The sequence below is a fragment of the Schistocerca americana genome, chromosome X (assembly GCF_021461395.2).
Source record: "Schistocerca americana isolate TAMUIC-IGC-003095 chromosome X, iqSchAmer2.1, whole genome shotgun sequence".
NCBI lineage: Eukaryota > Metazoa > Arthropoda > Insecta > Orthoptera > Acrididae > Schistocerca > Schistocerca americana.
The window spans coordinates 899682360-899697590 of NC_060130.1; the positions used below are offsets into that span (position 1 = coordinate 899682360).

The following is a 15231-nucleotide window of genomic DNA, read 5'->3' on the forward strand; positions in this document are numbered from 1 at the left end:
GCACCCTACCGAACTATTGACAATCCAGGTTTACTCCTGCCTCCATCGCACAGATGGATTAAAGCAGTGATCTCTTAAGATCATCTTTGAATTTCATCTAGCTGAAGGTGACCATTTCCTGACTCATGGACTCAAGTTGTTATCATTCTTCTCCCTTATGGGTTGCATGGGTAAGATCTTTGAGCAGATGGTCAACTGTTGCCTTATCTAGATCTTGGAATCCAGGAAGTTCCTCTGTCACTATCAGTTTGAGTGCCAGATATATCACTCCACTAGTGGTAACATGGCCCTGTTGAAGACTGTTGCACGACCTAATTTAATAGTATTTGGAAACAACATTCGCCAGTTACTTCACGACATAGACTTCAAATTGTGTCTTTCCATTTTTATAGTCCTGCTATTTTAAACACAGAGACTACGATATCCTGTCTGACTGCTTTGATAAAGAGAATGGAATCCCTCTAGGCAGTGATTAAAGTGTGACTCACTGAAATTGTTGTTGATGGTACAATGACCACTGTAAGACGTATTGTGCAGAGTTGCTTCTTTGTAGATGATTGGATCTGACAACTAGGAGGCTAAAAGAATGGGCAGAGAAGATTTTTCTCAACTGAGCGCAGTTGCCACATTCAGGTTTCTTTTTGTTGGGGCAATTGTGGAAATTGGGAATTAATTTGTGCGAATAGTCCATGAAAATAAATTTCAAATGTCAATTCTACAGCACTGTAATTGACACTCAAATTCAAGTAAATAAAAGGGTGTGCCCATATCTATTGCCACTTATTAAATAAATACACCTTTCACCTTTACATAAGGAGGTACAGTACATTTCTAAAATGAGACAAATATATTTTTAGTTTCTTGTATAGATCATTACTTCCTTTGCATAATCACGAACATGTTGCCCACTCTTCCGGCATTAACACTGGCATCACATGTGATTCTCATTAAGATAAAATAGTAACTAAAATAACAGCTGTTTGGACACTGTTTACTTTATTTTGATGGCAGCATCTCCTAAGTTTAGATTTCAGAAATACCTTGTTATGTACAATAAACGCTGCTTATGATCTTGACATGAAAAATATGTACGAGGGTCAGTCAAAAAGTAATGCCTCCTATTTTTTTTTCTACGTTTAATTGTCAGGAAATTTAAATGCAATTACATAGGTTGAAAACCACAACATTGAGGATCATTTTGTCATTTTTCAATGTAATCTCCGCCCATCTCTACAGTTTTGGTCCATCTTTGAACAAGGGCATGTATCCCAGCACGGTAAAAATCACAGCTCTGCTTCCTAAGCCATTGACGCACGGATGTTTTGACGGCCTCCTCATCTTCAAAATGAATCCCACGATGAGCTTCTTTTAGTGGCCCGAACAGATGGAAATCTGATGGTGCCAGGTCAGGGCTGTATGGGGGATGAGGCAAAACTTCCCATCCAATTTTGACAATCTCGTCAGAGGTGTGACGACTGGTGTGTGGTCTTGCATTGTCATGCAAAAGAAGAACATCTGCCATTGATTTTGTTGGGCGAACTCGCTGAAGACGTGCTTTAAGTTTGTTGAGGGTTGTGACGTATTGAACAGAATTTATTGTGCATCCCTGCTCCAAAAAATCAACCAGAATCACACCCTCTGTATCCCAGAAAACTGTTGCCATAACTTTCCCTGCCGATCGCACAGTTTTGAATTTTTTCTTCCTCGGCGAGCTTGTGTGACGCCACTCCATTGACTGCCTCTTTGATTCGGGTTCAAAAAAATGCACCCATGTTTCGTCCCCGGTCACAATTTTTTTCAGAAACTCATCTCCCTCCAAACGGAAGCGCTGCAAGTGTTGGGAGGCTATTGTTTTCCTTGCCTCTTTATTCTGATCGGTTAACATTCTTGGAACCCACCGTGCACGAACTTTTGAGTACCCCAATTGTTTAATAATCGTGATCACACTGCCTTTACTAAGAGAAATAATGCGACACACTTCATCTGCAGTCACCCGACGGTCACCACGAATGATGTCATCAACTTGCTGAATGTTGTGTGGAGTCACTGCACTCACCGGCCTGCCGCTCCGCTTTTCGTCAGTCAACGGTGTTTGCCCTTCAGCTTCCTTACAACGACGAACCCATCGTCTAACAGTGCTGACATCCACTGTCACAACACCATACACCTTCTTCAGTCTTTCATGAATGCGTATGGGCGTTTCACCTTCTGCATTCAAGAATTCAATCACACAACGCTGTCTCAAACGAACATCGATGTCGGCCATCTTACAAACTTCTGCTGTGCTGCCACCTGTTGACACAGAAAGTTACTACTGCAGTGGATTGCAGAAGAAGGTTTGAGGAATGGCGCCAAATTCAAATTTTTCACTTAACTTAATTTCTTTAAGTAGAAAAAAAATGGGAGGCATTACTTTTTGACCGACCCTCGTAGATCCTGTTAGCCTTCACAAAGATAAGTAGGTTACTGATAAATGAGCTTTTCTTGAAGAAACTTGGCGAGGGAGTTGTTTGGCAGTGAAACAGGTGCCTCCTCCTAAAGTAAAAGTTTACTGCATGATTCACACTTTCTTAATTTGTTTTTTGTGGGTGCAGTGTAGAATAATAATTGAATAAGTAACACAGATGGACATTGTAATGGTTCCACATCAGCTCTTACACATATTTATATAGTTTTGCGCAATTGGCAATTTGTGGGCAACATGTCACAATACTGTATATCACACTATTTAACTGCAGAAATGGCAGTTCTGAAAATGGTCAAAATTGACCAACTAAGTGAAACTAAATTGAACACGTGTAAGCAACAACCAAGGTGGAACCATTACAATGCCCTTCAACAAATCTAAGGCTGTGGTACCAGACAGGAAGAAAATGATTATAACACAGTATTTTATGATAACGGCATACACGATATTTATTACTGTACAGACATTCCATGCAAACATACATCACTGATAAAAACAACTTCAACAAATAATTTTCAATTATGTAATAACTGTAGGTTTGTCACGTCCAGTAAATTCTTGCAATCGAGCCAACTCCAAAGCGAGTGAGATAAGTGGCTTGAGGACAACCTGAAATCAAAATAAGAAACTATTATAAGGCAACAACAGCAATGCTTTTAAAATGATTACACTGAGGATATTAAGACTGAGTGGATTCTGGTCCACTGTCGCTCATAGAAGACATACAATCTAAACTTTTATTAAAAAATTTTGTTGACTACTGTAAGGACAGAACTGGCCCTATGATCCCCTTTAAGAAAGGATGTCTTATTTGTAATACAACTGGAGGGGAGGCCATATGCGGCTTGAAACATATGACATGTTGCATTTAGAAGTGATCTCAATACATGGTGAGAACAGTGGAGTCTTGCTAGAGCTTTAGATTTTAACAGTTCTACTTGTTATCATTTTCTTGCTATCCTGTACATATATTTGTGTTTATGCTGGTGTGGATATGCAGGAAAATGGGTTCAGTAACTCGTTACTGTTTTTTTTCCTTTTTTGGCAAAATGTACTTTAAAACTGAAAAGTTGACTGCTTATTCAGTATTGTTGTGAATAGCATTAATTCACACAATTCTCACACCAAAAGTGAAACATTTCACAACATTTTCACTGACATTGTTGAAAGACTCGTGGTTTGAAATAGATGATTCTGAACACTCAGGTGTATGTTAAAATACAGTTGTTGACAATCATGATGTCAGTGGCAATGATTGTGATAGTAATGATAGAAACCTCTAGGTTTGGGTGCAGATGTCAATCTGTGGTCACTTGGGTACTGTATGATGTTAGTGGTAGACATGTGAAACAGATATTATAATAAAAGAAAACTTTGCATACAACAAGATGCTTCAAATCACTCTGTTTGCAATGTATTTTACAATAACATGATTAATTTGGTTATGACTGAGGCCAACAGAAATACTACACAGAGGACAACCGTGCAAGCCTAACCGAAGTGACTGTCACATTCTTGAATACAAATCATGTTTTGAATAACATTTTGGCAACAATAAAGGGAAGAAATTACTGTAACGCTTTTCCAGTATTCGTGTTTCACCGAGATGCCATTGTAAGCAAAAAATTTTTCACTAGACTGAGCTGTAACTTATCTGTATTCTGATGGTGAAATGAAATGATTTTATTTATATTATTTCCAAGTATCTTGTTATTGTAATGAGACACAGCAGCGAATCATCAGAATGCTTGTCGTACTAAACATGTTAAGCAATGTGCAATTAATAGAACTGGTGGAAAGGCTTCCACGGTGATCCTCCAGATGCTCCAGTCACACCACTGAACAGCAATATTTCCATGGATCCAATTTAATGACTGTGCAGTGGGTTTCAGTGAGACTCAGTATGTATCAGCTAGCATAGTGCATATTTTGCATTTGGAGCTTTTCATCCTTTCATAGTCATGGCATTATGTTGGTACAACTAATTCAGAAACAAAACGAATTGTTTTGAAAGCAATAATTTGATCTAGATAATTAGCAACAGTGGCTACCAACAGAAACTTTCTCATATAAAATGCCTCCCACTGCACCTACTGCCATGCATTCTGTGCAGTGTTCGGATCTGTTCTCATGGCACACAGATCAGGGAAGTTTGCAATTAGTTGATACTATCACACTTAAACCAGTAACAGAGAGCTGGATATTTGGAAGCCTGTGAAAACATGCTTCATTTTGGTAGCTCAATATTAGAAGTCTTGACTAGTGATGGAATGCAGTTCTGTGAATTGGCCTTTATGTAAAGTATCAACTATGTGTCTTAATTTTGAATTAGGCTAATCCAACAAAAATGAAGTGAGATGCAAAATGAGTCTACTTGCAACACAGAAAATGCATACCATCTTCAAATCACAACTGTAAAGCTGAGGTAGGATATGATATGGTGTAACAGGAGAAGGGTAAAATCACTGTCTGGCCATCAGTTTTACGTTTTCTTAGGTTACTCAAAATCTCATAGGGTAAATGCCTTTCAATTTGTTGCTGTATCGGCAGCTGGTGTGTCAGCTTCGGTACTTGGATATTCATGCAACTTCTCATTTGGCATAATGAGGCTATGTGGAGCCCGTACTATGTCATTACATAAAAGGAATGTCTTGTGTGGTAATTTAACCTGGGATCTCAATGTAACTAATCAGTGAATCTTATTACTAGACTAAAGACATGACAATACCTTCCCCTCATTGATTTCCAATTGATCTACGGGCTCTCTGTAACACCTCACTGTACAGAGGAACTGGTATGCAAAGGATCTTGTGCCATCAAAACATCTCATCACTAAAGCAGCTAAGATTTGAGCCTTCTTAAGGGGACCACTGACAACATAGGACACTGCCCATGGGGATTGTTTTGAACCCTTAAAAGTAACTGCATCTGTGTACCAATTACGCCTGGGAAAAAATTCCATTAAAGATTCATGAAGGAAAATGTGAAGATGGTAAATGGATAGCTGTTGAAGTGTTGAACTTCAAGAAGTCATGGAGAGAAGCATTTGGAAAACCATTACTTTGTATTCATTTCTCAGAATCTTCAGAATGATGATGAAACATAAAAAGCTGGTACATACACTGCACCCTGAAGGGGAGAAGGTATTGAAATGAAACTTCCCAGGTTGAGAGGGTATGTGATGTTATTTAAGTGATTACAAAATCGAGTCAAATGTATGAGTAACTTGATAGTATAAACTTATTTATCAGTATGATGTTGCACCATCTATCGTTGGATATATGCACCAACTCAGCTGGGAAGAGGGTCATAAAACCATTGTATTCTTTCCTAAAGCAATCTGGCCCACATTGGGTACTGGCACTGGGATAGAGTTCATACCTGAGATGGTCCCACACATTCTATCAGGGACAGATCTTACTGGCCATGTTAGTACCTCAAAATCCACAGGCGACGACAGTTCATAGAGACATGTATTGTGTGGATGAGCATTCCCCCATTGCAAAATAGCACCACCTTACTTTCAGACGAGAATGCAGCATGTTCGTGGTATATAATCGAGCTGCCCTAGTTCCTGCATTCACTACCAACTGTGACCTGCAAGTCTTAGTCATTTATATACTCGTGTATTCATCCAACATGATAGATTTGTGCATCACTTTTCAAATTAATATTCATTCTTATGCATAAATTATTTCATATCAGGGTTTGTGATACTGCAATGATTGGACATCATAGCCCTCTTAAAACTGAGAAATCAAATTTAGTGAAACTTAGAAGTTTGAAGAAATCTGTATAGATGAGTGGGTTGTCGACAAATCTGAAAGCTCCTCACGAAGCAAAATTAATAACAGAGGACACCATGAAAACTAGGAAATATATTCTGCTCTACTGTGCAATCCCTTGCCTCTAATACCACGTAATAATTGACTTACAATGTATGTATCCTCAATGTAGTCCTTTTTCATGCTTTTATCAGGCAAAATTGGTTTACTATTTGTATGATCAAACCCATTTATGTCAACCACAAATGTAACATTAATTAAAACCTGCAGCTGCATAACAATGTAACTAAAGATACTTCATAATAATCCACATAGTTCTGGAAAACATGTTATGTGCCTGTAACTAATGTTTTAGGAAACAACTCTTCCACTACCACACTTTATTTATTAAGTCACAACTAGTTTCATGGCTGAAGTCTCATTGTTAAGTTCTCATGCAAGTTGTTATCATGTTATGCAGCATATATATCAGTCAGATCACAACTAACACATATTTCCTAACTAGTCAACAGCCAGACAAAAATCAATTTTTGTAACGTCTGTTTCTCCCACTGTAAAAAAGAATTGTATTGTTTTGGTCATTTAGCTGTTTGAACTCAAGAACTCTTAATATTTTTTGCAATGAAGTTTTTTTTGTGGTTCACTGCTCTTTATTTACATGTTTAATAGTGTTGCAAAGAAATCTGTTACTACCACATTCACCATCACCTCAAATATCATTCCAACGATATTTTTTTACCATTTTCCAAAAATGAATGCTAAGAACACAGCTCTGTAGAAACTGTTGACAAAATAATTCATAATTTAAGGTACAGGTCTAATTAGTCTCAAGAATGTATATGTGTTTTATGTGAATAAATTGGAAGTAAAATCGGTTTTTCATGAATGACAGAAAAATTACTCAAATCACCAATCTCCTTTTATTTATGAATTAAAGTCCAATAATTGTATTCTGAGATACAAATATAGGTAAAATATGATGTATATTTCACTTTCTCTCTGTGCCTCATGAAATCATGACAGATTCATTTAAAAAATAAATCATCTTTCTTTAATTCCATAATATGGTATACACAAAGCCAGAAAATATCTAATAAGAAGAAATTACAATAATTTACAAGTATAGTAAATATATTACTTACCTGAGGCTCTTCTGTGTATGCTTGTGGCTCATAGCTCTCAATATACACTCTAACAGTAGCACCACTACTGCCAGTACCACTAAGACGATACACTATACGTGACCCATCCTCGAAAAGAACACGGATTCCCTATGGAGACATCAACACACAATACATCATATTTCAGTGGAAGGAAAACTTGGCTAATATTAATAACTTATTTGTGAAAGTTATCACATATTCATAATTACTAGAGACCTGAAAATTCACATTAGCTATAAATACAAACACAACGTATATTCTGCCTCAAAATGCAAATTTATGTATAACAAATGTTGTTTCATAGTTAACTGTATCCAGATGAACAATTTCACGAGGGATGGTTTGAAATTGCTTTATTTTCTCAATGTAAACATTGAAACAGTAATCAGTTTGTGATTAATGGTATAGCACAGCATCTGGAAAAGCCAAACAGGAAAGATAATGTGTGTAGGAATGTGTCTCCAAAATAAATAGCACACCTCTGCATGAACACAGTGACTTATCAGCGTACTCCTGTAAGTTATGCTCTGGAGCCACGTCAAACAATGAGTGGGTACAAGTTGTGTATGGCAGTGCAGGACTCAGCTGTGGGACATACCACAATAGAACAATGAAATGCACATAGCTGCATGTTGTATTCTGAAAAATTACACCACTTTAATGTGGTAATTTTAGATTTGGAACATTTGAACGATTGTTGCACAAGGTAACGGTAGAGGTTGTGCCTGAACAACTTCATTTACAATGCTGTCAACCTTGGCAAGCAACTGTACGGTAGCCACTATCAATTGCTTTTTACACTTGGCTTTTCTTCGCTCTGTGCATAGCTCATTTTCTTTTCTTATTCTAAAATGACTAAAAACACTGATCTTGATCCATTGCAGATTTTGAGTATGCCTCTCACAACACCAGAATGGATCAGCAATTCCTACAACCACATGTCAGTTCTGCTTTCGCAGAAACAAAGAACACGGGTATAGGCTGGGTGCCCTGTCAGAAGGAGGTGGGGCTTGATCCCCCGGCATCGCCCCACACCTCTCAGGTGGTCAAAGTCATTTGTTTATGCTCACGAACACCTGCCATGTAGTATTGGTTGCAGTTTCCATACTACAGCGATCAGAAAACATAACCTGTCAACACATTTCGATTAAACCGAGAATCTTGCTGTAAAATGCAAATAGAGCTATTTCAATCCTGCTTCTACTTCAAGTACTAGTCAGTTCTATCTGTACCATTGTCAAGAATTGGTCATATGGTTCAGAAAAGGGCTCTGCAGTATGCTTCTCAGAGCTTGGTTGCAACAGATTCGAAATCACTCTTCTCCAAATTTTGCAATTATCACACTGGATGTGAAAAGAAAGATAACCGTTGAGAAAAACTTTAAATTAAAGAAACTTTGTTCACTGGTGAAAAAAGCTGCTGCCTCTCAAAAGAAACAATTATCTGTTGAAAGCCTACTAAAGTAGAAAACAAGCAAAGACTATTCTGGGGAAAAACTGGTTAAGTTTTGGAAAAGCAAATATTCCACTCAGACAGCTCTTACTGTAAAGAACAAAAAGTATTTATTCTCTCTTATCATCTCCAGTCAGTGTTCTTTTATTTTTACAATAATTTTTCATCTTCAGGCACGTAATGTGGCAAACTTTTAAAAACTATACATCTAATCATTCACAAAAAAACGATGCTACATTGTCAGACAAATGTTCTTTCTTTTCACGTGAATACTAATGTAACTCGTCATTTAAAATAACAGTTTAAGCAGATAAAATCATAGCTAAGAACCTTTCAGTTGAGTGTCAAGTTCATAATCTTGAGAACAGTAGCAGTAACATTATTTCAGCAGTAAAGAGTAGTGCCAGTTCAAAGCAAACTTCTAACTGTTTGGAATAAATGTAAATCTGTAATCAAGTGGGAGGTTGATTTGGATACCAATGTGCTTCACTAGGCAATAGTCCTTTTGGTGCAATCATGGTTTCCTCCAATAACAGAGAAACTTAAAATTTAATAAGGAATATGGACCACAGTTCAACTTGGCATTTTTCACATATATGAAGTATTTATAGGGGTAAAATAAGTGATATTTCAGTTGAGAAAAGTGTTAAAATTACAAAGGGACAGAAGGTCGGACCAACACTTACCTTCAGGAGGTTCAATTTTGCTGGGACCACAAGTAATAAATCCTATAATTATATATATATTATATAAGTCCTATACAATTAAAAGTTTACTACATGGCTTCTTTTTTACATAGGAATGGTTATTACTAAACAGGTCAAGACATGAATGGACACAGAATAATTGACCAACTTAGGAAGGAACTCAGTTACTGAGCATGCACTACCAGGTGTGTTCAACTTTTGAGGTCCCTGACTTTCTTTCTCAAAACCAGAAGCAGAATGAAACCTTCAATTTTGCTTAAACGACATGGACTTTTTGTGTGTGAAAGACACGGATGGCAGCACTGTACTGCAAATATGATTATAGGCTGTGAGTGAGGAGTGACTTTAATAACACGAATGATTTTTCCATTACAAGAACAGTGAGTAATCATTCATTTCCTCCACTTGCAAGGTGTGATACCAGTTGAAATTCATGGCCAGTTGAGATAGATGTGTGGTGACAGTGTCATGGATGTGCATTCATGGGTGTGAAAATTCAAAGAAGAAAACAATTTTGCCTTCACAGCAACTGGTCTGGTAACATGGTCACATGAGTGAAAACTATTGTTTTGGAAGATCACAGACTGAGTGTGAAAAGTATTTTGTGGGATCTGTGCACAGTCCTGCGTTATGACCTGAAAATATGGGAAGTGTCCTCCAGGCAGATGCCATGAATACTGCCCTATGACCTCATGGCTATGTGTGAGGCATTTTGCCAGGTGATACTGATACACAATGACGACTTGAGTAGCACTTTAATTTCAACAACGACAATGGATGCTGTTTCACAATCCTGAAACAAAGTGCCATTCAGCTGAGTGGAAGCACAAACATGCACCATCACTGAGAAGTATGGTACTGAAGTGCCTGTGTTATTCTGAATTTCAATGCAATGCTCCTTTGGACATGCATGCATGTCCAAAGGAACATTCCTGTGATGACTAAAGCCGTTATGAAATACGTGAAATGTATTCGTAATTGTGAATATGGGCAACCATCAGGTATATAATGGAATGACAACAAAGAAAATCTGTGCTGGACCAAGACTTGAACCCAGATTTCCCACTTATCACCAGTGGTCACCTTACCATTAGACAGTCCTTAATTGCGAAAGTGTTGTTGATGCAGGATTTTATGCATAAACTGACCTTTCTAATATGCCACATAAATGTTTGATGGGATTCATGTTGCGCACTCTGGGTGGCCAAATCATTCACTTGAATTGTCCAGAATGTTCTCCACACCAATTGTGGCCCCGTGACATGACATTATTGTCTGGAAACAAAGTCCGTCAATGGCTGCAAATGGTCTCCAAGTAGCCGTACATAACCATTTCCAGCCAATGACCAGTTCAGTTGCACCAGAGGACCAAGTTCATTCCATGTAAAAACAGCCCACACCATTATGGAATTACCACCAGTCTGCACAGTCCCTTGTTGAAAACTCGGGTCCATGGCTTCATGGAGTTCGCGTCACACTCAAACCCTACCATCTGCTCTTACCATTGAAATTGGGACTCATCTGATCAGAACACGATTTTCCAGTCATCTAGCGTCCAACGGATATGATCACAAGCCAAGGAGAGGCACTGCAGGCGATGCTGTGCTGTTAGAAAAGGCACTCATGTTGGTTGTCTGCTGTCATAGTCCATTAACACCACATTTTTTTCTGCACTGTCCTAATGGATACATTAATCGTACGTCCCACACTAATTTCTGTAGTTATTTCACACAGTGTTGCTCATCTGTTAGCACTAACAACTCTATGTAAACGCCGCTGCTCTCAGTTGTTAAGTAAAGGCCACCAGCCACTGTGTTGTCCATGGTGAGAGGTAATGCCTGAAATTTGGGATTCTTGGCACACTCTTGACACTTTGGATCTCTGAATATTGAATATCCTAACAATTTCTGAAATGGAATGCCTGTGTGTCTAGCTCCTACTAACCATTCTGTGTTCAGAGTCTGTTAATTACCGTTGCACAGCCATCCATGTTGGAAACCTTTTCACATGAGTCACTTGAGTACAAATGACAGCTTCACCAATGCACCTTGTGTAAGTGATACTACCGCCATCTGTATATGTGCATAGCACTATCCCACGGATTTTGTCACCTCAGTATAAAGTGTTCACCACCCTGAATCAAATCAAAAACCATGACTGAATAAAAACTTTACTAAACAGCAATGTTTGATCCATGAGCAGCTTAGTTCCTGCCTACTGTTCACACATATGACAACCCATAATCAGATACCAAAGCCCTCATCAATTTCTAAATCTAGTAATAGCATATTTGAATTATTTCAGTTCATCAGTGTGTGAAATGGTCCTGGATCATCATCTGCAATTGGTTAATCAAAAGTGGAAAAATATTTTTTGAATGAGAAAGGTGGTGACTGCCCAAGGATTTCAGTCATGCTGTCACTTAGATTGATCATTTCGTGATGAATACAGGTTTGATTATGGCCGCATGTGTTGGAATCAGTCATCTTGTAAAGGACTTGTGTAGCTGTGACTGCAAATAAATCGTGCAGAATACCAAGTACTGTTACTGTCTTCTTAGAGGATGAATATTCTGATGTAATGTAATGTGATAAAGTATCTGTGCACTGATGTTCCTCCATCACTTTTACTTCTAGCTGACAGTTTTCTTACAGCATATCTCTTTGGTTATGTCTGCAGCTGCAAGTAATCCAACACATCACTATTTGCTACAGTTACTTACCCTGTGAGTTTTACTGACACACAAAAATACAGGAATAAATAGTGGCAGTGTTTAACTCTTCCTACTCAGTCACAAAAAATAAAATATGGGTTGGAACATTTCAGCTTATCTTAGTAACATTACAAATGCTGAAGTCACTATGTGCATGTAATTGAGAGAACTGTATGAAATACAAAGAAGGATAAAAATGGTAAGGTTACGTTTGAAAGCCAGTGATTGAAACTGGCAAGCACACATTTTTAAAGCTAAAGAGAGATATATAGTTATGTTTACACAACTTTTTATTACCTGTTTGGTTGCAACACTCCCATCAATTAAATCAGTGAACTGAAAATTGTCACCAAGTTTGACAACATATTTCCTTCCATTGGAGGAAAGTTCTTTGCCCTTGAAGGCTCCAGATGTAACCAGGGCTTCTAATTCTGCCATCATTTTGTTGCAAGGATCACTTTCACAGTTTTCATAATCATACCTACAAATAATTTAACATAAAAAGTAATGAAGACTGATTGACTCTCTCTCTCTCTCTCTCTCTCTCTCTCACACACACACACACACACACACACACACACACACACACACACACACACACACACACACACACCTAATTAAATTAAAACTATAATAATTTCATTCACATCATAAAAATTGTGTTAAAATCGTGTTGAAAATACACATCATCTAAAAAAGCTAAAGTAATGTGTCACATAAATGTGGCTGGCACAGCACTTAAAAAAAAAAAAAATAAATAAAAAAACTAAATGAGGCAGACCCCCAGCAAACATGTTAACATCCTATCCCCATCAATTTAAGAACACCAGACCCAAAAAAGGCTTTTACAATTCTGTTACACATCCTCACTTTAAATTAAGGTCACATTCCTTCGAAAAACCTGCGGTTGCTATTTTGCCTAAATACAGGATGACTTTTTCCACCGTGTACAAGCTCTAGGGCTGATTGATGAGAGGATACAGAACAAAAAAGTTCTAATGAACTTATTTCTGGAAATGCATGGTTTTCATGCTAGAGACCATTTATTGAGTCATTTTGTTACAGAGACTGTGGTTTAATACACGCTGTACCATGCAGCCATAGTTACAGTATGCATGGTTTCCTTCTAGAGGGTGGTACTGTTCCTCATACGTCACATCCTAGCACCCTCTCCTGCCATAGGAATTGGTAATATTGAGTCCGATTCAGTTACCTTGGTGGCTTACCTCACCTTGTAGTGGATGTGAAAAAGCATTGTACATGATAGTTGCGTATTTGAACCAAGAGCTGGCCGACGTGGTGTTTACTTATGGAAAGGCAAATGGCAACGAGCAGCAGGCAGCAAGGTTGTATCATGAGACCCATCCATACCGACCACAACTGCAGCATTCAATGTTTACAACAGTGTTTCGCTGTTTGTCTGAGAGTGGGTCATTTCAGGAAACAGGAAATCATGAAGGGCTTACCTGAAATGCTACGACACCAGACTTGGAGGAAAACATGATTAACACTGTTGAAGGCAACCACAGTGTCAGTATCAGGCAGTTGGTCCACCAGAAAAGTGTAAGACAGATGACCGTGTGGAACATTCTCCACGACAATCGTTACTACCCTTACTACTTACAATGTAAGCAGGGCTTACTAGCGACAGACTTTCCACATCGGGAGCGCTTGTCACTGGTTTCTTAACCAGGTAACCACGATTCTGGGGTTTGTGTCAACCATCCTATTCACAAATCAGGCCACCGTTACATGGAGTGGTATCTTCAACTTTCATAACATAACAGTCATCTATGGGATAATATGGAGAACCCCTATGATATGGTGACAGAGAATCATCAGCATCGGTGCAGCCAGGATGTGTGGGCCAGCATAATTGGTAACCCTATTTTGGGAGCAGTCCTCCTTTCATGTTGCCTAACAGGCTGGAACTATCTGTGTTTCTTGCAGGTGAATTTTGCCTCTCTTGCTGGAAAAAGTGCCACTGATGATACGAAGGTCTATAAGGGTGCTATATGATGGTGCTACAGCCCACTTCGCCATTAATGTCCAGATGCATCTCAATCTTGTCTTCCCTGGTCGATGGATCCCTGGTCAATAGATCAGACAAGCGGGTCCAGTTGCATGGCCTGTTCATTCACCAGATCTCAATTCATGTGATTTCTGGTTATGGGGCTATCTCAAAAGTATTGTGTATGCAGAGCCCATTCCAGATGTGGAGACACTGGAGCAGCATGTTCATGCTCCCTTTGAACTGTTCGGATGCAGCCTGGCCAATGTGAATGTGTGAGGCAGAACATGCTATAGCGCATACACACATGCGTTTAGGCACATGGAAACCATGTTCTACACACACTGTAACTGTGGCTGCATGGAACAGTGTGTATTAGACCACAGTCTCTGTGAGACTTTTATGTTCCATATCCTCTTATCAATCAATCCCTATAGTTCGTACATGGTGAAAAAAAATTACCCTGTATAAGACATTCAGTTAAAATATGAACTGAACTGCTTAGTCAGTAACACTATAAGAACAACCTGCCATTTTATCCTCTTGTTAGAGGAGATGGTCATGTTTCATCAGGCATAAAAGTATAAGGAAAACTCCATTCATCAAAACAGCCGAAAAAGGTAGGTCCAGAGGAAAAAACTTTGTTTGCCATCTCCAGCCAGTCATTCTCCCACATGAAGATGATTTTTAGGCACACACTCCCATTTCAGGAATCGGAGCAAAAGTTTCAATAATTTTATCCACCAATGCGTTCATTCAGAGCATGTAATTCTGCACTGTAAAATGAATCTTCTTTAAAAGTTGCATACTGAAAACTACTGACCAGCAATCCCTTTGTCTCACACAATGTGGCACTCAAGAATACTGATCGCAGTCAGAGCTGTTGCTTTTAAACATCGTAGTCAAGTCAGTTTATCACTGCAATTAAATCCC

The 15231-nt window shown here is 38.5% G+C and overlaps 1 protein-coding gene across 1 annotated transcript in view; it reads right to left on the bottom strand.

Annotated features, from left to right (window-relative positions):
• Positions 1–2890: 2890 nt before the first annotated feature.
• LOC124555527 (phosphoglucomutase) overlaps positions 2891–15231 on the bottom strand; it is a 37438-nt gene continuing 25097 nt past the window's right edge. The window contains exons 9-11 of the mRNA XM_047129480.1: positions 12585–12768; positions 7395–7523; positions 2891–3076 (exon numbers count right to left, since the gene is read on the bottom strand). Of these exons, the coding sequence (XP_046985436.1) occupies positions 2987–3076; positions 7395–7523; positions 12585–12768 (403 nt within the window). The 3' untranslated portion in view covers positions 2891–2986. The remainder of the gene's footprint in view (positions 3077–7394; positions 7524–12584; positions 12769–15231) is intronic.